At 40.5% G+C, this 22,234-nt stretch overlaps 1 protein-coding gene across 1 annotated transcript in view; it reads right to left on the bottom strand.

The window, feature by feature from the left end:
• LOC134211307 (UDP-glucose 6-dehydrogenase) overlaps positions 1-22,234 on the bottom strand; it is a 42,684-nt gene that overhangs the window by 17,750 nt on the left and 2,700 nt on the right. The window contains exon 2 of the mRNA XM_062688050.1: positions 11,650-12,241. Coding sequence (XP_062544034.1) covers positions 11,650-11,808 — 159 coding nt within the window. The 5' untranslated portion in view covers positions 11,809-12,241. The remainder of the gene's footprint in view (positions 1-11,649; positions 12,242-22,234) is intronic.

The following is a 22,234-nucleotide window of genomic DNA, read 5'->3' as shown; positions in this document are numbered from 1 at the left end:
GTGGCGGCAGCACTACGAAGAACACCTGAATGGCGATGTGGCAGACGAAGATGGCGGTATGGTGATGGACCTGGGAGAACGCGCGCAGGACATAATTCTACCGGCTCCGGATCTCCAGGAAATCCAGGAGGAGATTGGCCGGCTCAAGAACAACAAAGCCCCTGGAGTTGACCAACTACCAGGAGAGCTATTTAAACACGGTGGTGAGGCACTGGCTAGAGCGCTGCACTGGGTCATTACCAAGATTTGGGAGGAGGAAGTTTTGCCGCAGGAGTGGATGGAAGGTGTCGTGTGTCCCATCTACAAAAAGGGCGATAAGCTGTATTGTAGCAACTACCGCGCAATCACATTGCTGAACGCCGCCTACAAGGTACTCTCCCAAATTTTATGCCGTCGACTAGCACCAACTGCAAGGGAGTTCGTGGGGCAGTACCAGGCGGGTTTTATGGGCGAACGCTCCACCACGGACCAGGTGTTTGCCATTCGCCAAGTACTGCAGAAATGCCGCGAATACAACGTGCCCACACATCATCTATTCATCGACTTCAAAGCCGCATATGATACAATCGATCGAGACCAGCTATGGCAGCTAATGCACGAACACGGCTTTCCGGATAAACTGACACGGTTGATCAAAGCAACGATGGATCGGGTGATGTGCGTAGTTCGAGTTTCAAGGGCACTCTCGAGTCCCTTCGAAACCCGCAGAGGGTTACGGCAAGGTGATGGTCTTTCGTGTTTGCTATTCAACATCGCTTTGGAAGGTGTAATACGAAGAGCAGGGATTAACACGAGTGGTACAATTTTCAATAAGTCCGTCCAGCTATTTGGTTTCGCCGACGACATAGATATTATGGCACGTAACTTTGAGAAGATGGAGGAAGCCTACATCAGACTGAAGAGGGAAGCTAAGCGGATCGGACTAGTCATCAACACGTCGAAGACGAAGTACATGATAGGCAGAGGTTCAAGAGAAGACAATGTGAGCCACCCACCGCGAGTTTGCATCGGTGGTGACGAAATCGAGGTGGTAGAAGAATTTGTGTACTTGGGCTCACTGGTGACTGCCGAAAATGACACCAGCAGAGAAATTCGGAGACGCATAGTGGCTGGAAATCGTACGTACTTTGGACTCCGCAAGACGCTTCGATCGAATAGAGCTCGCCGCCGTACCAAACTGACTATCTACAAAAACCTCATTAGACCGGTAGTCCTCTACGGACACGAGACCTGGACGATGCTCGTGGAGGACCAACGCCCACTTGGAGTTTTCGAAAGGAGTGCTGCGTACCATCTATGGTGGGGTGCAGATGGCGGACGGCACGTGGAGGAGGCGAATGAACCACGAGTTGCATCAGCTGTTGGGAGAACCATCCATCGTTCACACCGCGAAAATCGGACGACTGCGATGGGCCGGGCACGTAGCCAGAATGTCGGACAGTAACCCGGTGAAAATGGTTCTCGACAACGATCCGACGGGCACAAGAAGGCGAGGTGCGCAGCGGGCAAGGTGGATCGATCAGGTGGAAGATGACTTGCGGACCCTCCGTAGACTGCGTGGTTGGCGACGTGTAGCCATGGACCGAGCCGAATGGAGAAGACTCTTATATACCGCACAGGCCACTTCGGCCTTAGTCTGAATAAATAAATAAATAATTAAAAAGGCTTGAAAAAGGTGTTTTTATGATGCCTATATTTTATATTTAATATAAAAATTATATAAAAAAAAATGTGCTGAATTTATTTAGAACGGGTGACACATTTTCTGCACTTCTAGGGATTATGTACAAATCTCGGGTACTTATTCAAAAGGACGTATGTGATTTTGTAAACAAAGATTCAAACGTCGAAGTGTCCAATCTGATGGCACTCCCACGCAAACCAACACCACCAACAGCTAGCCGAAGGCTTCCCCTACCTGTTTGTGGTGATGGTTTGCGTGGGAGTGCTATCAGATTGGACAAATCGACGTTTGAATCTTTGTTTACAAAATCACATACGTCCTTTTGAATAAGTACCCGAGAAATCATGTTTGGCCTAAAAATGTTTTATGTTGATTTTTTGGCTTTTAGCTTTATGACAATATCTGAATTAACCTAAATCTAATTTTCACGATTAAAACCATCATCGTTGTTTTAAATCATCTCTGATTCAGGCAGAAACTAAGATTTTGATGATTTTGTAAATGCATTTAAGGATTGGGCGATTCTTAATCTTGGAGGTGACCTTGTCCTTACTTGGAAATACCGCACCTAGCTGACATGTATCCAAAGTTTTATATTCTGCCGATCATTAGTACTGCGCATCTCCCCAAATTATTATTGTAAATAATCTATAGTTAAGTAAAAACCTTGGTAAAAATCAATATAAATAGAAATATAAGCTTTAAACCTTTAATTATGCATCCACGAAATTATAAGAAATTTTGATTTTCAACCACACCATCTTAAAATTAATATTTCAAGAACAAGTAAGGGTGCCGAGTGCGTTTTTCAGTTTTATAACCCTTTTACATTATTGTTAACCATCCTTTGTAATAATAATGTGAAAATAATGCTCACTTAAGTCATAACCAACGTTGCACTATGGGGAACAGGGTGGCCATTAATCGGAAAATTTACTATCTCCAAATTGTCTAATTTATATAGCATATGAAAGTCTATACCCTAGATAAGAGAATCGGAAAATATTGAAGCGCTGTGTTTATTCAGTCAAAAGATATGGGCTGGCGAAGCGAAAACAGCTGATAAAAATAAAAAATCATTACTTACTTTGATTTGTATGTTATAATGTCAATTTTTCTCCAAATATAAGGTTTCATATACCATTTCAAAGCTTGAAACTTTAGCTTTCCGATACTTAGTTTTGTTTTGCACACGAGGATTAATATCAAAAAGTTGTAATAGAAAAACTTAAATTATCATAATACTTTGCTATAAAATGGTCCCGCAAACCTAATGTCCCCAAATGTCCCCTCATCTGTAAATGTGGGATTTAAATATAACCCTAGTATCACCTTTCAGTGAGTAATTTTCTTGCACATATTTGCGCTTTTACGAGAACGCTGCAATCAAAGTTTTGTTGAAAATTGTGGTTTTCATTCTCTATACTTCGTAGTGATTAGAAAATGAACAACATTATCACTAGAAATATAATTGTTTGCTATTTTATGTATGCTGTATTGGAAACAAACAAAAAAAAATTACCGAAAAAAAATTAAAAAAAAAATGATGTTTTCGCGGTGACATTTTTTGAAGGGTTAACGCTGGCTCTTAAAGGGTTAAAAAAGGTTCTTAAATATTCCTTTACATAATATATGTAGCATAGAAACAGTTTTCATTGAAAAATATTTTTGGCCGCCCATTTGTATGGGAATTCTCCATAATGCGTTGGCTGTCTTGCCTCATATGGCGATCTTACCCTTTCCCCTACTCAGTAATAGGCTGTTTGCGCTTCGGTAAGCCACTCTAAAAACAACAGTGAAACAAAAAAAAAATCATAAAAAATACGTTTCCAAAGGATGCATCGCATTTTTGAGTAAACACAAGAGCTTCAAAGTTCTAATATGGGAAATATCTATCCTACATGTAGATGTTGCCTTTCTTGTACATCAAAGTGCTATTGCCGTATAAAGAAATTTCGCAAAAAATAAATAATGTGTTACAAAAAACGCCCTGATTCTTATCCTTAAGCTGAATCGCTTAAGGATAAGAACCAGGGCGTTTTTTGTAACGTTTGAATCCAATATATTACTTACCCCATTCCCGGCATGCCGTGCGTACACCGGCATAATTGCTTGATATTTATTACAGAAGGCAGCTATCCCTGAATTTAATATACCATGTGACACTCCAACGAGGCTAACTTCTTTTCAAAAAATAGTTATCCTTGCTCGACAACGTTTAAAAAAGTTGTTTAATGATTTGAAATAACGAGGTGCAGCACTAATTTTAGTCTAAGGTGATTGCTTTTCCCACACATTTCAAATCATTCCGGCACAAACAATATTTTGCACAAATTCTCAGCATGTTATTCTCCTTTACTTTACTTCTCCTTTACATGACCCAACTAAAAAGCAACCATACAATGGGGTTGCTTTTTACGTGGCTTGTTTCTGGTCAATACATACTAGAAATTATTGTTAGAATCTATTCGTGTAAAAAGCGACCCCAGTGTATGTCAAAATTCACTGTAAATACTGAATGTCCATAAACCACGGAGACTCTTTTTGTTTCTAAAAAGTCTAGTTTTTTTTAAATGGATTTTTCCGGATTTTTTTGCAAGGAACGGAACTTCAACAGAAAGTTCTTTGAAATTTACAAAGGAAGCATTCTAAAATATCCAAGAAAAAGGATTTGGTATTTCTAAAGGACATTCTTCGAAACTTGTAAGGGAATTTCCCCGCCAGAAACCCTTTAGAATTTCCCTTGAAGATTATCTCGGAAGTCCTCGGGGATTTTTTCTTTATTTTGGAAATTCTGCGGAATTTTCGCGAGGAATTTTTTCGAAATTCTTCGAAATGTCCATGGGAAAATGGGTTCGTAAATTTCACGGTAATTTCTTCGGGAGTTCTAATGCAAATTCAAATTTCACAGGAAATTATTTGAATTTCCCACCAAAAAAAATGCTATTTTTGTAAGAAAGCCATTGTAATTTCCATAAAATAAATGTTCGAAATTTTTACCAGAAATTCACCAAAGTTTCAAATTTACACACACAGACATCACTTCAATTCGTCAAGCTGAGTGGATCGGTATATAACACTATGGGTCTCCGGGCCTCCTATAAAAAGTTCGTTTTTGAAGCGAACATATTGCCTTTACATATACTTTGTAATACAAGGATGTTAACGATCATTCAGTAATTTGCGTTCGATCATTTAGTAGTTTGTCAATAACACATTCCAGAAGCTGAATTTCAAAATATGTTGAATGGTGGACTTCTAGTGCGAAGGTTTTTCTACAACTCTGTCTAATGGTTCGTTATTAGAATTCAACTAATAACGGAATTAGAGCGCTAGTTGCAGTTACTTGAACTAAATGATTGGAATTTTGTTATCATTTAGTCTAAGTTACTGAAACTATAGCTATAACTCCGTTACTAGTGGAATTCAAACAACGAACCATTAGACAGAGTTGTAGAAAAACCTTCGCACTAGAAGTCCACCATACAACATAATTTGAAATTCAGCCTCTGGAATGTGTTATTGACAAACTACTAAATGATCGAATGCAAATTACTGAATGATCGTTATTTGAACTTAACATTAGGTGGAAACAACTTAATATTTAGATACTTTTTCACTAGGGATCAAAGGGAAACTACTCAAATCCGAGTTGGGCCATCCAACTCAAAATTGGCTTCCCCCACCAACGGTCCAAATTAAGTGAAATGAACTTAATTTTGAGTTGTTTGAACTTCATTTTGGGTTGTCTGATCTAACCGTGTAGCACGTGATAACTGTTTATGTTTCATGCACTATCACGCTTAGATCAATTTACCTATTTATGAGTACTTGATTTACCCATATTTGGGTATTGCAAATTTCACTCATATTATGAGTAAAATATACTGATAATATCGGTATGTTTCACCCATAATGTTGAAGAGGCGACTTTACCAATTTATGAGTAAATAAATTTACTCATATTTGGGTGAAAAAATGACTTTGTTGTTTGTTGCTGTTTGTTGTTGTCATGCTCCGAACACAATCCGTGCTCCGAGATAAAATTTGGAAACTGTTCCGTTCCGGCGATTTGTGGATCAATAAATGTAAGTAAATATTTAATTCCGATGATATAATATTACATCTTCTGTATCAATATTTTATAAATTCTAGGTATCGAATAATCTTTCCTGCGATTGGTGTCACAGCACAGCCATATGCGACGGTGGGCAGACCCCGACCCAGTCCATCTTGTCTCTAACGCTCATATCCGCGACCCACGAAGATGCGGAACCGAATCCCAGTCCTCCTTGCTACTCATCCCTCAATCAACAGTTTTTCTACAACGGGCACATCCAATTTGATTGTTGCATCAGGAGGCAAGAACCGAAGTTCATTCATCGGGTTCTTTCAATTGGCCGGAGCATCTTCGATGAAGTCCAGCGTGTTCTGTGGCCTAGCATCTAGCACGTTCATCATCGACACCAACGAATCCAGCTGCAGTGGAGGCGTACACCTGTTGTGGAAGCCCCATATCCTGTTAACAGGTAAGTTTCAATTATTATCCATGCCTCTAACGTCAACAAAAACATTCCTGTTTCCATCTTGTAGAAATGCAGTCTGCCGGAACGAGATGACATCCAGCTCACGGATACTCAAACAGATATGGTCAACCTGATTTGCAAGCCAGCGATGCCCGTCTAATCAGAAAACTTTGCAAGCAACCTGTCAAACTGTAAGTTGAAATAATTCTTGACACTAATCATTACAATAACACTTCATCTCCGTCTTCTTGTAGGGGCAGAAACGACCATAGAATCAGATTTCACCCACATCCCGAGTTTGTGTTTGTAATCTTCGCGGATCGTGCTATTCTATCTACTTCGGCACCATCCAAAGAGTATGACGATGGGTAGAACTGAAGACACCGCATACGAAGATGACGTCGGAGGTAAAAACGGTACAGCAGTTATGGACGCAATTGTATTGCTAATGGACCTGGTGGTGGAACCGCTGATACTGGGTCGAGTGGAAGCGGTCGAATGGAAGTACGTCGTTTAGGAGGAATAGGCCTAAGTTATGCTAAAGATCCAACTCCGGGCAGAGAACGACGTAGTGGCAGCGATCACGGGATGTATCTTAGTATTGCCGAGATCTAAACGTTATCATTTCAATAATTACAACGATCATGTATCTCAACACGAACGTCGTCGAAACAAGAATGGGCCTATTCCTTGGAATATTCCTTAAACTTCCATTTCTGCCAATACAGCAACCGTAAATGTACTGCACTTGGTATGCCAACGGGGCCGAGGGTGTAATACCTGAGGCTCACCGGTACTCAAACAGTTGTGGCTCCTTTTGATCGCGGTTCGCAGATTGTTATACAGAAGCAGCCGTTTCTCAGCATAATCCTCGTAGTCATGAACGTAACGGTAAGAGGAACCGGATGAAAAATCCTTCATACCAATGCGAAATTTAAATCAATTTAAAAAAAATTAAATAATGAATAATGATTGTCATTGTTATAATAATTTAATAAATTTGGATGGTATTGTGCTCATTTATTTGATTTAATTCTAATTTCAATATATTATTATCCAATAAAAAAGAATAAAACATTACCCAAATTTGCGTAAAATTAACCTATAATCGTGCCTTTTTAAGTACCCATATATGGGTAAACTCGAGGTTAAGTCAGATTACTCATATATAGGTAATTACAACTTTACCCATATCTGCGTATGTGCACTTTTTGGGGATTTTAGGTACACTTCACTCATATTTGGGTGAACTGAAGTAAGCGTGATGGAACCAACAAGGTAAAAAAACAAATTCTACAAAACGCATTTCCATGTCTTGAAACAACCTGATTCTATTGCCAAGTAAAGTTTCTGCTACTAATATAACTTTTCATATTGTGGAATAAGTATATTAGTATATTAGAATAAATCGCCGAATTCGGTAAAATATTACCGAAATCTCAACAGCAGAACTGTTCGGTAAATAATTTTACTGATTTTCTGTGATTTTGACAGATGAACAATGGAAAAAATTACAAAAAAATCTGTAAAATAAATAAAAATTTTGAATTTTTTGTGACTTTGGAAACTTTTGAGATCAGATTTACGGAGAAAATTATCAGATTGGTAGGCAATGTTCATTACACTGAGGTTCATTTTAACGCGGTTATTATTACGCGGTACCGCATGAATTCAAAACACAACGTGTAAAGATCAAGTTACAAAAAATTAAAAATTTTGATAGCAAAATTTTGAGCACCCCTAAATCATGTCCGATGGAGCTAAAATTTTGCATAGGGGCATATTTTAGGGCTTTGGAAATGTTTGCGTAACATCCGGGTTTTGAATTCGATGAAAAATTGTTTTCGCCAAAAGATTTTTTTTTAAAGTCGCAAAACAGTCGATTTTTTTTAATTTATCCTCAATGTGTCATGCATTTTGAGTCCTCTGGCATCAAAAAACAAAAAAAAATAAGTTTTGATTAATTTAGAACACCCCTAAATCATGTCCGATTCAGCTCAAATTTTGCATAGGGGGATATTTTTAGCTACGAAAACGTTTGCGTATCGTCCGGTGTAAAAATTCGATGAAAATTTTTTTCATCAGCTGAAAAATTTCCAATCCCCAAAAACGTTCTAAGAAACAAAACAAATGTTTTCCAATTTTTTTTAATATCGTCAGATCTCGACGTTTCATGCATTTTTAAGTCATTTGGCATCAAAAACAAAAATTCGATTTTCGACTTTTACTTGGGAAAAATTTCATGGGTAAAAATTTTAAAACTTTGATGAATTTTAGGCACCCCTAAATCATGTCCGCTTGAGCTCAAATTTGACATGGGGTCATATTTTGCATATTTTAGGGTATTGAAACTTGTGAGCAATGTCGTTTTTTTTAATTCGAAAATGTAATTTTCATTGGCACCCTACTGTATATGTATCGGGGTCGTCAGTACATCAACCTTCATTTTAATCACTTTTAGTGTCATAAATGATCTTATTTCTTAAAGGAGAATGGCTCGTAATATTTCAAAGTACGCTTGTTAGCCAGCTGACCTGGGTTACGTTGATAATAACAGAATTGTAATTTGTCCTGTCCGCCTTCTGATCTGCTTCTTGTTCACGTACGAGCGCGATTCCAAGATCGACTTCCACATGTAATTAAAAAAACTTTATTTTATTTGCATCTACCTGCGTTGAACTCACTTGTAAAACTTATATATATTTTCAGAATATTTAGATAATTTTGCACAAATTCAATTAAGATCTGATTTTTTTACGTGAAATCAAATAACAAAATAGTTTTAGAAATTTGACATAGGGGAAAGTGGGGCCAGATGGTCACTCTAAGCGATAATCTTTTTAGAATAGTGAAACTCCTTCGAATTCTGCGGATTTGTCCATGAAACATCTTTATGATGAAATGCCTTTGACATAAGTATCAATAAACACTGATTAAAACGTTTCATTATCTTATAAACTGGTTTTAAAAGAGGTACATATTTTTATGATGCCTATATTTATCATATGGGGCGACAAGGCCACCCCATTCGGGGCAAGATGATCGAGGACCAAAAATTATATTAAAAGTGTGCTGAATTTATTTAGAACGGGTGACACATTCCTTGCACTTCTAGGGATTATGTTCAAATGATGTTTCGCTTGAAAATGTCGTATTCCATGTTGATTTGTTGACCTCTGGCTCTACGACAATATCTGAATTTGCCTAAAGCTAATTTTTACGATTAAAACCCAGATTAATCCACCTACAGTGAGATTTTGACCCTTCCTTAAGCCCCAAACGCAATTCAACGGAACGGCAAATTTGACAGAAAATATATGGGCTAACTGTCAAATTTTCCGTTTCCGTCGCCGTTCCGTTGTATTGCGTTTGAGGCTTTAGTTATAAGGATTTTTTCCAGACTCCAGTATTTAAACCGAGATAAAACTACTCAGCTTCCCACGGTGATTTATCGTGAAGCTGACAAAATAATTGCCTACCCAAAGGCGGATGTCATGGGTTGAATGACAACTTAACGAATGATAACGTACTGTGCTTCATGCTGCCTATCTATAAGGCGCTCGTCGGATTGAATAACTATTGTGACATGGTTAGTAACTATCGTAACGGTGGTTTAATATATTGTACTCGTAATTTCCAGAGACCTCGATATTAATTAATCCAGAACTAACTAAATCAGTCATTGATCTAAGCGAAACTCAATAGCGTTCAATAATAACATATATTCCGCCTTATGGATGCCTAATTTGGTAAAACTAAACTTGTTCAATACCTTAAAAATGAGCGAGATTTTTATGGTAGTAAATTTCAGAATTTGCACACATACGCACACATACATGCATACAAGTGATCTATTAGTGTCTCAAAACATGCTCACATTTGCTATCTAGCTTCTACTGAAGAAATTTGTGAAATCCCTTTCAATTTTTACGTTTTTTGCTTTTCTGAGAAGATTTTTTTGTACATGCTTCTATATGTTCCTAAATTAAAATCATTTATTTCTTTGAAACAAATCAGAAAAATAGGCATAATTCCATGTCATATTATTTGTTATAATTATATTTTCAATGTCAAAGTGTATTTGTTTAAAATACCATACATTTTATTTAATAATTCACGAGATTTCTTGATAGATCAATACGTAACACACCTGCGTAACGCATACAAAGTGAAATTATAGACACTTCCGAAGGAAGGGTCAAAAACCATATCAGTCGTTTAAATCATTTCTGATTCAGGCTATTTTGATGAAACTATTTTGATGATTTTTGAAATGCATTTAAAGGTTAGGCGACTCTTAATCCTGGAGATGACCTTGTTCCTAATACAGTTGGCAATACCGCCCCAAGTCGACGTGTATCCAAAGATTTTAATCCTATTAATCATAATTATTGTGAATCTCTTCAAATTATTAATGTAGATAGGCTATAGTTATATAAAAGCCTTGGTAAATATCAATTTGTGCTGAAAATTTAGTAATTTTGACTTCAAACCTTAAATTATGTAACTACAAAATTATAAGAAAATTCGAATTTCAACTAAACCATCTTAAAATCAATATTTCAAGAACAAGTGAGGTTGTCAAAGTGCGTTTTTCAGTTATATAGCCCTTTTACATTATTGTTAACCATCCCTCGTAATAATAATGTAAATATAATGCTCACTTAAGTCATAATCAACGTTGGCTGTCTTGCTCCATATGGCGATCTTTCTCCACTTTCCCCTACAAGAGAATTACATATCACAATATGAACTCTACATAATTATTGTTTATATTCCATTTATCAAATGTAAGCCGCTACAAATGAAAAGTATTTTTTAATTTTTATTTATTTTAAATTAAATAATCACAAGGTATGCACCGCTATAGCAAAGTATTGTCTGTAATATAGATGAAAAACAAAATACGTTACACACCGACCATGTTGGTGTTGAAGACAATCAAAAATTTGTTGCCTACTGCTCTATATAGAAGAATTTGTATCGGTGGAATGGAAAACATATAGATACCTAAATAAACCAAAACTTAAAACCGACAGTTTCTAAGCACAGAAGTGCTGATAAGACACATGTGCAGTATTTGCCGTATGCCAACTATAATAACGATGATTCCCTTTACCTACCACTTTGTTTCCAAGAAGAGCGTAATTCGAGACGGGTGGTTGAATCCGAATGGATATGCAATCCAAAAGATGAAAACAAAAGATTAAATTTCGCTCTGATGGTGCGACTAACTTCATCACTGGCTTCAATCATTTTCTGGGGAGATTTTTGTTGTTATACGTGGCATAACTGTGTTTTGTGCCTATGTCAAGCGTCGTCGTACGGTTTGATCCGTACGGCAGTAAAAAATAACACATTACTCATAAACGATTTGGAGGTGGCCTCAATTATAAACCAAACAGTTCAAGCGGTATAGGTAATAAGTTGGGGACTTACCTCATAAATTGGTAGCTTATCTGAGTTCCACTGTGCAATCCGTTCGGCGCTCCGATCGACTACGGTTATCTTGATGTCGGGACACTTCATTGCCATCACGCTGCACGTGGGACCTCCCACGTACCCGGCACCAATGCAGCATATCTTCGAAATAACCATTTCTACGCTCGCCGATCACTAACGATTACGATAGCACTTGTCCTGGATGATTCTTGCTTCCACACACGATCGTCACCGGGTTGACGACTTGTGATAAAAATACACACCACTTGTTGCAGCCGTAACCGGATACGCTGCTACATGTAGCAAATAATGGGAATTTAACCACGCCAAACTATTCTCTTGCACTGATACTTTTCGCATAGAACTATCACTAAAAGTATGTTTCGATCTTCATCCGCTTCCGGTTTCCGATTCAGCTTATCAAACTCATGAACGGATGTATATACGCCACGACTGAAACGCGTATCAGATTATCTCAGGCATCGAAGGCTTTTGTCAGCTCATTGGGAAAACACCAAGATGCGTCCGCTGATCTTGGTTGCAAACTCGTGACTGATCGCAGCAGTGACGGGCGGCAGCGATTGACTCTCTGGAAGATATTGTACAGCAGCAGCAGCAGCAGAGAAGGAAAATAGAGAAAAATACGTTAAAAAAGTTTGCCTCAAGTGCTGTTTGCTTTCATGTTGGGGTTTGCTTTCGTCATCATCATCATCAACCATGCGTTGGCTCATCGACAACCTCTTGAGTAGCTTATGAATTTTTCGTGTCGATTCGGTTCAACGATAACCAATTATTGCGGAGGGTTGACTGTGCCAAGATCACTTCGTATTATGTAGCAACTGTTTTATTGGTGAACTTGTCACTCCAGATTGTGATCTAATTGAAAGGACTCATGCGCTCTAATTGTTGTTAGATAAGTTAGGAATGGAAATTATTGTATACAGAGAAATAGCAGGTATTTCTAGCAAGCTATCATGCTTCGGCACGGCGCTCTAACACGGCAATCTTATACTACAATAATTATACAGCACAACAAGATTTTATCCTCAAGACCAAATAATATCTTCAGATTAATTCTAACACGTCGAGATTTTGAGATACACCTTAACGAATGTCGTAAAATCAATGATGAGTCCAAAATGGTAAACACACATCTAATCCTTTGAAATGTGACGAATTTTGAGTGATTTTATCATAATAAGAATGATTTTCCTAAAAAAAATTTAAGAAAATTATGTTGAGCTTTTTAGTGGAATGTCTTCACTTGTCATAAGACGAGTTTGTACAATCCCATTTATTTCCACCACTTAATTGTACCTTGACAGATACGTATTTCGACCTCAACAGTAAGGTCGTCTTCAGTGTCTCGTACTTGACTCGACTTGACTTTTATGCAAACCACATTCAAAAACTTGTATGCAAGCCAAGTTATCTCCTGCGGGCTATTATAAAAATAACAAAATTCAATAGAATAGTTTTGGCCAACCTATAAGTTTGGTGAATTAACGTTTCTCCAGCTAACCGCTAAAAAATGGTGCAGCACTGCCGATCAACCTATTTATCAATGGAAAATCGGTTGAAGCATGTGCCGGCGGAGCGATCGAAAGTGCTAAAACGGAAGCACAAGGCACAAAATACACTCCGTGCGTTCGCGGTCCAGCCCAAGTTACCAAACTACCCATCCAAATCTGAACACTGGCAGTTGTGTCATCTTCTGCTTTGAGCTGATTCTCATGGAATAAAAGGATATTCTAATGGAACTTATCAACAAAAAAGTCGTCCGTGTAGAACGTAAAAAGGTATTTAAATACGCCTGCGTTGACTTTGATGAATTCGGGTACGTCCGTATACTTCCCGAATGTCATGCTATGTTATGGATGTTTCACTTACGACCTCACTCGTGCACGATGCCCGGACCGCAACGTTGCTGCTTAAACTCCTGCAATAATTTCCACGGAGCAGAATGCGATAAGGCACCGTCCTGTCCAGGGCCGGATTTAACCGGAAGGGGGCCCCGGGGCCGACGGTATGTGGGGGCCCCAAAATGAACAAAAAAGGTTGGTTTTGGTACATAAGATTTGTGGGGGCCCGGGGCCACGGCCCCCCGGCCCCCCCCGGCCCCCCCCATAAATCTGGTCCTGGTCCTGCCAGAGCTGCAATATAAACCACCGACCGACAACCGTCAGTGCCAAGTTTATAAAAAAAAAATTACTTTAATTCAAAGTACGTAACAATTTGAGTTTTCCGGAGGCTGCAATACGCGTGGAACAGCATCCAGAAAATAGTTACGCGTAAGCAGCGGCACAGCAGAGCGTGGGTCAAGAAGAAGCTGATGGAGCTTGAAGCGGCCATGACGAAAAACGACGATGCAGAAATAAAGTAAGCGGAAGGAAGAACATATCGATCAAATGACTTCAATCATAAACCAAATAAAAATCCGGCAGCATGGTAGCAAAGTAAAACCAAAACTAGACTACGAAACCACAGACAAAACGAAACAATCAGCCACGAAAAACCGCACCATAGCCATGAACGACGACCAGTCCACATAATGACAGGCGTCGTCACTCGATCGAGGAACAACTCCCCAGGAAAGTAAGCGCGGACGACATCAGAAGAGCAATTACACTAAACCGGCGATCTCACCAGAACCTAGCCCGTCACCGAAAAAGACCGTGTTACCCACGACCTCCTTAGCCGTGCGGTAAAATGCTCAGCTACAAAGCAAGACCATGCTGAAGGTGGCTGGGTTATGTTGGCCACAACTACGAAATAAAACACAGTTTTTATGCAACCAAACCGTTGCCCCATGGTGCACCAGATTTCGTCGGCAGGAACTCTACGTTACTCATAGGCCGATGACATACTGACGCATGTGCGTGCGCGAACGCAAGATCACTTGGCGATATAGCGACCACTTCCCGATCACGGTTTCCATTCAGGGATGGTTGACTCAACGGACAGCGCGCCAGGAGTGGCTCTACGACCAAGCTAACTGGCCGTTGTATGAGCGGCTCCCGGCAGAAACAAACCGGCCAGGTGTCGAATGGGCGTAAGCAGCTTCACTGAGAAAATTACAGCCGGAGCTATAAAATCCATACCACGGACCAGCGGCAAAATTGGACCAAAAGCGGCTTCGTGGTGGTGCCCCGAAGCGAAAAAGGCAATCCGATGGAGAAGTGTCTTCGCTCTCAACAACTCCAGTCATCCGACTCCAGACCTTGAGAAAAGAATTTGAATTAGTGCGAAGGGCAAGTGGGGAAGGTTTGCACCAGAAACTACATGTGGCAGTCAAGGATAAGTTTAAGAATAGTGTGGGATGCACCATATCAGCGACGAAGTCGTAGACATTCTGTTGTAGTCCAAATGCACATCGTGAGCCAACGCAGAACAACACCATTGATCGATCCCCCGTTCCGAAGGTCGATATCTTGATGATGCTAGGCGTTACTCTGGACAGAATCCTTACGTTAAAGCCGCACTGTAAGATAGTCAAGAAAGCTTGCGAGTCACGACTACGGATCCTGAAGATGATCGAAGCGAAACTCCTGCGTGGCAACCGCACGACTCTACTCCAGGTGGGCTCGGCTTGAGTCACCGCAAATCTGACATATGGAATATGATTAGTGAGGAAAAAACGCTCTGCATCTCGATGTTCTATATCTCGGTATCTCTCCCTATGTCGATGGTTTCCTCAGTCCCTTCAATCTACATACATTTGTGCTCGATAACCTCCCTATCTCGATGTGTTCTGATTATTTTGTGTTCAGGATTCACTCTCCTTATGTCGATATGTTCAAATTTTTGGGCTACTAGACCATCTTTGGACAATAACAAACACATCAACAACAGCAAACGACATTTGTTTTGTTGTCGTTTTTCTTAGCAACTAGCTTTTTTGGATCTAGTACCCTTTTCAATTTATCTTCCATTTCTCGATCTCTCCCTATCTCGATGGTACTTTCAATATCGAGATGTGGAGAGGCGACTGTAATATGCTTGAAAATAAAGCTATCAACCGTCTTATGTAACCAAAAGATGCGCTATCCAAAGGCCGTTAAGCGATTGTATAGGGTAAAACGTCCTATCGTTGTGGTATGTCCTAATGTTGCGGTAGTGTCAAAATAGTCCATTCTGGATATAGTAGGTAGCATTAAAAACAATTGTGGATACGCTAAAACTCTTCGAATTAACGACTAACACAGCATAATTGCTTAACAAAATTCTGTTCAAAATGATGTAAAATCAACATTTTTCATTAAAAGTTTGAATGCTTTGAGCCTATTATTGCGGTAGTGCTAAGGTCCTATTATTATGGTATCGATCTCCATAAAAATTACATGCAATACCGCAACAATAGGACTGATCTTCAAAAAATATCGCAACGATACAACTGCGTTTGTAAGTTCAGCACAACTGATGTAATATTTACGAAACTATAACAACCGTCTAAGACGAATTAAGTACTCTCCATTTAATTCCACCAGTTAATTTTCGTTATCTTTGCAGATACGTATTTCGACCACAACTGTGTGGTCGTCTTCAGTGTCTCGTACTTGACTCGACTTGCCATTGACTCAAGTCGAGTCATGTACACTGAGATTCGAAACTATCCAAAATCAAGTGTGAAACTACTCAAATTTGAGAAATCTGCCAACACTCCCATTTTGGATATATTTTTATTTTGGTTGTTGGGTGATTTATACTTAATTTCGAAGTTTACCCCCAACACTTTCCACTTAGTAATTTTGTTTATATGTAAGTATCCAAAATTAAGTTTTGGCACTTAACACTGTTTTGGCTGAAAATTTACTTACAACCATTTTAACCGACGCTCAATTCGTTTCATGAAGTTTCGAACTTAAATTTCAATTTAAATTGATAATTGTGTGAAAATTTGCCTTAAATGGAACGAAATGCAAGGTTTCGAGGAAGATACTTCACTACGGGTGAGTTACAATTAGTTTCTTATCAATATATGAACTACTAATTTATTCTGCGTACAGTTTTAGGAAGGAATAATTATTTTACCGGCAATCACCAAGAAATCACCGCGGAAACCACCTCTTTGGGAAGATCCATTAATTACGTAACGCAAAAATTGGACTTTTTCAACCCCCCCTCCCCCCTATGTCACACTTTTTGTATGAAGATTCTGAAAATTTTGTATGGATCGTCGATCGATCGACCCTCCCCCCTCTAAGCGTTACGTAATTTGTGGACGTTCCCTTTGATTTTTTCACATATCCCGCAAGGTAAGTACGACGTTATTAGAACTAATTTTTACATGTAAATACCTGATATCCCAGGTAAATTATTAGTTATAAATGTTTGCGGTTATGGAATCTAACCTCAAACTACATATAAAGACACCTGCATTCGGTGGCGTATCCAAATTTACCTACAATTTTCTTCATGGATTTTTTTATGAGTAATTCGGCAATTTTTCTTCTTTTTACAGATTCTAAACGTTGTTTCCATCAAGTATTTGATCGTGACAGCAGAGGACACGGCACACATCTTGCAGTTAATGATCCTGTCATGAAGTCATTCATAATCAATATGTCATTACTATATGTTTGTTTTTCTATTTTTAAAATAGGGGAACAGACGGCTTTGGCAGGTTTTGTTCTATTATTGGCAGGGGTTTTTTTATGACTGATTATGCTCAAATTTGGCCCAAACATTCTTTGCATATCAAAGAATATTGTGGCCAAATTTCATAAAATTCGGTCGACAAAAACCCCCCTGCCAATAATAGAACAAAACCTGCCAAAGCCGTCTGTTCCCCTAGTTTGAATAAAAAATTAAAAACATGATGATACATAATTATAGATTTTAGTATGTATACGAAACAAATCCTCATTTCGCCTAAAATTTGCTACCGTGAAAACCAGATTTTCAGTAATTTTCACTCAGAGTCGACTCATTGACTATAAGTAAAAATCACCCAACCAAAGTTTTATTAAAATAACTCAAAATTGAGTACTTAGTGAATAACTCAATTTTGAGTTGTTGCACTTTGCTGTCAAGTTGAGTGAAAAAGACTCAATTTTGAGTTGTTTCGGTTCTCCGTGTACGAGACACTGAAGACGACCACACAGTTGTGGTCGAAATACGTATCTGCAAAGATAACGAAAATTAACTGGTGGAATTAAATGGAGAGTACTTAATTCGTCTTAGACGGTTGAATACATTCCACTAAAAGAGCTTTATATATTTTTCTACGAAACTATAGTTAACGAGCATCGGTGGTCTACTGGCTACCGCTTCTGCCTTATAAGCAGGAGGTCGTGGGTTCAATTCCAAGCTCGTCCCTTTCCTACTTTGTATTCCTATCTTAGTTCTTTCTGTGTTTCACGTTCTACCAGAACGATTCCTACTGTTATAACTTTCAATACTAACAATCCAAAAACCTCCCGTGGCACCTATGAGAGGTCGTAGAGTTCTCTGCATCTTTCTTGAGTAGGTGTCCAACTAACCATCCTTCCCTATCCTCAGCATTCGCAAGGACGTGGCCAGGACAGATCTCGACTATTGGAGAGTGCATTGCTTCCATCTAAGAGATAGCGATTAGTCCCAAATCAATATCTGTGGTAACGGATGAAAGTGTTGCTACTCTCATACAATAGTCTTGGCTTGTACCACTTTTCTGATTTCCGTCAATATTTACTTCAATATTTTGGGTTCGCACTCACACCATCAATCTTTTTCTTCAATAATCAAGAGTTTGTCAAACTTTTTCCGTAGTGTGGTGTCTACTTATAGTTAACGAGCATCTTATTCGACTACTGCAATGTGGAAAAAGACCAACAGTTAATTTTTATAGAATTTTTTAAATCAGTTTTGTTTTGACACGGTGCTTACCCCCTCCATAATAATTTATTTTACCATAGTGTTTTATGAAAAAATGATTCCCATTGGTATGTTTTGTACGGTATCTCTATTATTTATTCGACTTCGATTACTCTTATTCTTAATTCTTGATTTGAAACAATATTTGGACAAGTTAGAATCAAACAAATTACAAACATTATCAAAAGCCCTATCTGTGATCACCAGATTTGGATGGACACGGGAACGGATAAACAAAGGGGTGCCACCGACCAGTAGCACTTACATAACCGCTGACATTTGAGTTGCAATATCGTCATATGGAATGTGTGAAGTCACCGTTCAAAGTTTGCCTAGTTTGCCTGTTTGTCTGATCAAGCTAAATCAGCGGTTCCCAAACTTTTTGGATATGCGACTCACTAGCAGAATCCTATATTGCCTTCGACTTGCCGAGGAACAAATGCTTGGATTTTTAGAAATTTGAAGGAAATGAGTTCGCGAGTTGAGCAAATTATAACAAAATCGCTTCATACTCCTTCATTACTTGATGCCTACTTGATGGACTACAGCTCCTCCTCGCTGTGCCTACACCGAATGGAATATCCTTCTCCACTGAACTCGATCCTGTCCTGGGTTCACTTTCGCTTGAAGCTCTTTCGAATAACTTGTCCAGCCCACCGTAGTCTGCCGTAAGCTTGACAATATCCATCCCTTTATTCATGCGACGCCGCCAGATGCCGTTTTTCTGTTCACTGCCGAGCAGCACCTTACGCTCACATACTTCGATCAGCCTCTTTGTACGTCCATGTTTTATGGCCGGAACAATTAGAGTACAGCAACCATTCGCTAACTCGGCTAGAACATCAGTCCAGTTAACGAGCGCCGCTTTTTAACTGGGCTGACGAGGGGATTTACGATGCATTGTTATGATCGGTATTTTACTTGGAACGAGAATAATTTACCATTTCGACTTCCCTCGCAGCCTAGTCTTTGTTCTTGTTTTTTGACGGATAACCGCTTTTTAACTGGGCTTTGGCCCAGCATTGGCAGCTGCAATACGCTTTATCATCTTGCGGGTAACATCATTACCGCCCTGATCGTTCCACCTTGCCCGCTGTGCACCTCGCCTTCTTGTGAACCATTTTCACCGGGTTACTGTCCGACATTTTGGCTACGTGCCCGGCCCACCGCAGTCGTACGATTTTCGCGGTGTGAACGATGGATGGTTCTCCCAGCAGCTCATGCAACTCGTGGTTCATTCGCCTCCTCTACGTACCGTCCGCCATCTGCACCCCACCATAGATGGTATGCAGCACTTTCCTTTCGAAAACTCCAAAAGCGCGTTGGTCCTCCACGAGCATCGTCCAGGTCTCGTGTCCGTAGAGGACTACCGGTCTAATGAGCGTTTTGTAGATTGTCAGTTTGGTACGGCGGCGAACTCTATTCGATCGGAGCGTCTTGCGGAGTCCAAAGCACGTACGATTTCCAGCCACTATGCGTCTCCGAATTTCTCTGCTGGTATCATTTTCGGCAGTCACCAGTGAGCCTACACAAATTCTTCTACCACCTCGATTTCGTCACCACCGATGCAAACTCGCGGTGGGTGGCTCACATTGTCTTCTCTTGAACCTCTTCCTATCATGTACTTCGTCTTCGACGTGTTGATGACTAGTCCAATCCGCTTGGCTTCCCTCTTCAGTCTGATGTAGGCTTCCTCCATCTTCTCAAAGTTACGTGCCATAATATCTATGTCATCGGCGAAGCCAAATAGCTGGACGGACTTATTGAAAATTGTACCACTCGTGTTAATCCCTGCTCTTCGTATTACCCCTTCCAAAGCGATGTTGAACAGTTGGCACGAAAGACCATCACCTTGCCGTAACCCTCTGCGGGTTTCGAAGGGACTCGAGAATGCCCCTGAAACTCTAACTACGCACATCACCCGATCCATCGTCGCTTTGATCAACCGTGTCAGTTTATCCGGAAATCCGTGTTCGTGCATTAGCTGCCATAGCTGGTCCCAATCGATTGTATCATATGCGGCTTTGAAGTCGATGAATAGATGATGTGTGGGCACATTGTATTCGCAGCATTTCTGCAGTACTTGGCGCATGGCGAACACCTGGTCCGTAGTGGAGCGTTCGCCCATAAAACCCGCCTGGTACTGCCCCACGAACTCCCTTGCAATTGGTGCTAGTCGACGGCATAAAATTTGGGAGAGTACCTTGTAGGCGGCGCCCTTTTTGTAGATGGGACACACGACACCTTCCGTCCACTCCTGCGGAAAAACTTCCTCCTCCCAAATCTTGGTAATGACCCAGTGCAGCGCTCTAGCCAGTGCCTCACCACCGTGTTTAAATAGCTCTCCTGGTAGATGGTCAACCCAAGGGGCTTTGTTGTTCTTCAACCGGCCAATCTCCTCCTGGATTTCGGTAAAATTATGTCCTGCGGGCGTTCTCCCAGGTCCACCACCATACCTACATGTTCGTCTGCCACATCGCCATTCAGGTGTTCTTCGTAGTGCTGCCGCCACCTTAGTATCACCTCACGCTCGTTCGTAAGAAGGTTCCCGCTTATGTCCTTACACATATCAGGCTGTGGCACGTGGCCCTTACGTGAACAATTCAACTTCTCATAGAACTTTCGTGCGTTATTAGCGCGGTACAGTTGCTCCGTCTCTTCACGGTCTCGATCTTCCTGCTGGCGCTTTTTCCTCCGGAAAATCGAGTTTTATCGTGCCTCGTTCGCCCTCGTGCGGGGCTGCAGCAATCTCGCCCATGCTGCATTCTTCTCTTCCACTAACTGCTCACATTCACCGTCATACCAGTCGTTTCTCTGATCCGGAGCCACCGTGCCTAGCGCAGCGGTTGCGGTGCTTCCAATGGCGGATCGAATATCTCTCCAGCCATCTTCAAGAGATGCTGCGCCTAGCTGCTCTTCCGTTGGGAGTGCCACTTCCAGCTGCTGCGCGTAGTCTTGGGCTAGTCTACCGTCTTGTAGCCGCCCAATGTTTAGCCGCGGCGGACGACTCCGACGCGTGTTGTACACCGTCGAGAGTTTTAAGCGCAGACATACTGCAACGAGGTAGTGGTCGGATTCAATATTCGCACTGCGGTAAGTGCGTACGTTCGTGATGTCGGAGAAGAATTTACCGTCGATTAGAACGTGGTCGATTTGGTTTTCCGTTACTTGATTAGGTGATTTCCATGTGGCCTTGTGGATATTCTTGCGGGGGAAGAAAGTGCTTCAGACTACTGTTCCGCGGGAGGCTGCAAAGTTAATGCACCGTTGGCTGTTGTCGTTCGATACGGTATGCAGACTATCCGATGACTGGTCTATACATTTCCTCCCTTCCTACCTGAGCGTTCATGTCCCGCAGTGGGCATCCATCGTATGTCTGCCCCAGCTGTGCATAGAACGCTTCTTTCTCGTCGTCGGGTCTCCCTTCGTGTGAGCAGTGCACGTTGATGATGCTATAGTTGAAGAAACGGCCTTTTATCCTCAGCTTGCACATCCTTGCGTTGATTGGCTGCCACCCAATCATTCCCAGCACTATGAAGCCGGTTTCCAGCTCGTTGGTGGTGCCACAGCTTTGGTAGAAGGTAGCCGCTTGATGCCCGCTTTTCCACACTTTCTGTCCTGTCCAGCAGATTTCCTACAGCGCAACGACGTCGAAGTTGCGGGGATGTAATTCATCGTAGATTATCCTGTCGCAACCTGCGAAGCCTAGCGACTTGCAGTTCCATGT

The sequence above is a fragment of the Armigeres subalbatus genome, chromosome 2, assembly GCF_024139115.2.
Source record: "Armigeres subalbatus isolate Guangzhou_Male chromosome 2, GZ_Asu_2, whole genome shotgun sequence".
Lineage (NCBI taxonomy): Eukaryota > Metazoa > Arthropoda > Insecta > Diptera > Culicidae > Armigeres > Armigeres subalbatus.
The sequence above is the reverse complement of the archived record's forward strand: the minus strand, read 5'-3'. Positions and strand labels throughout refer to the sequence as shown.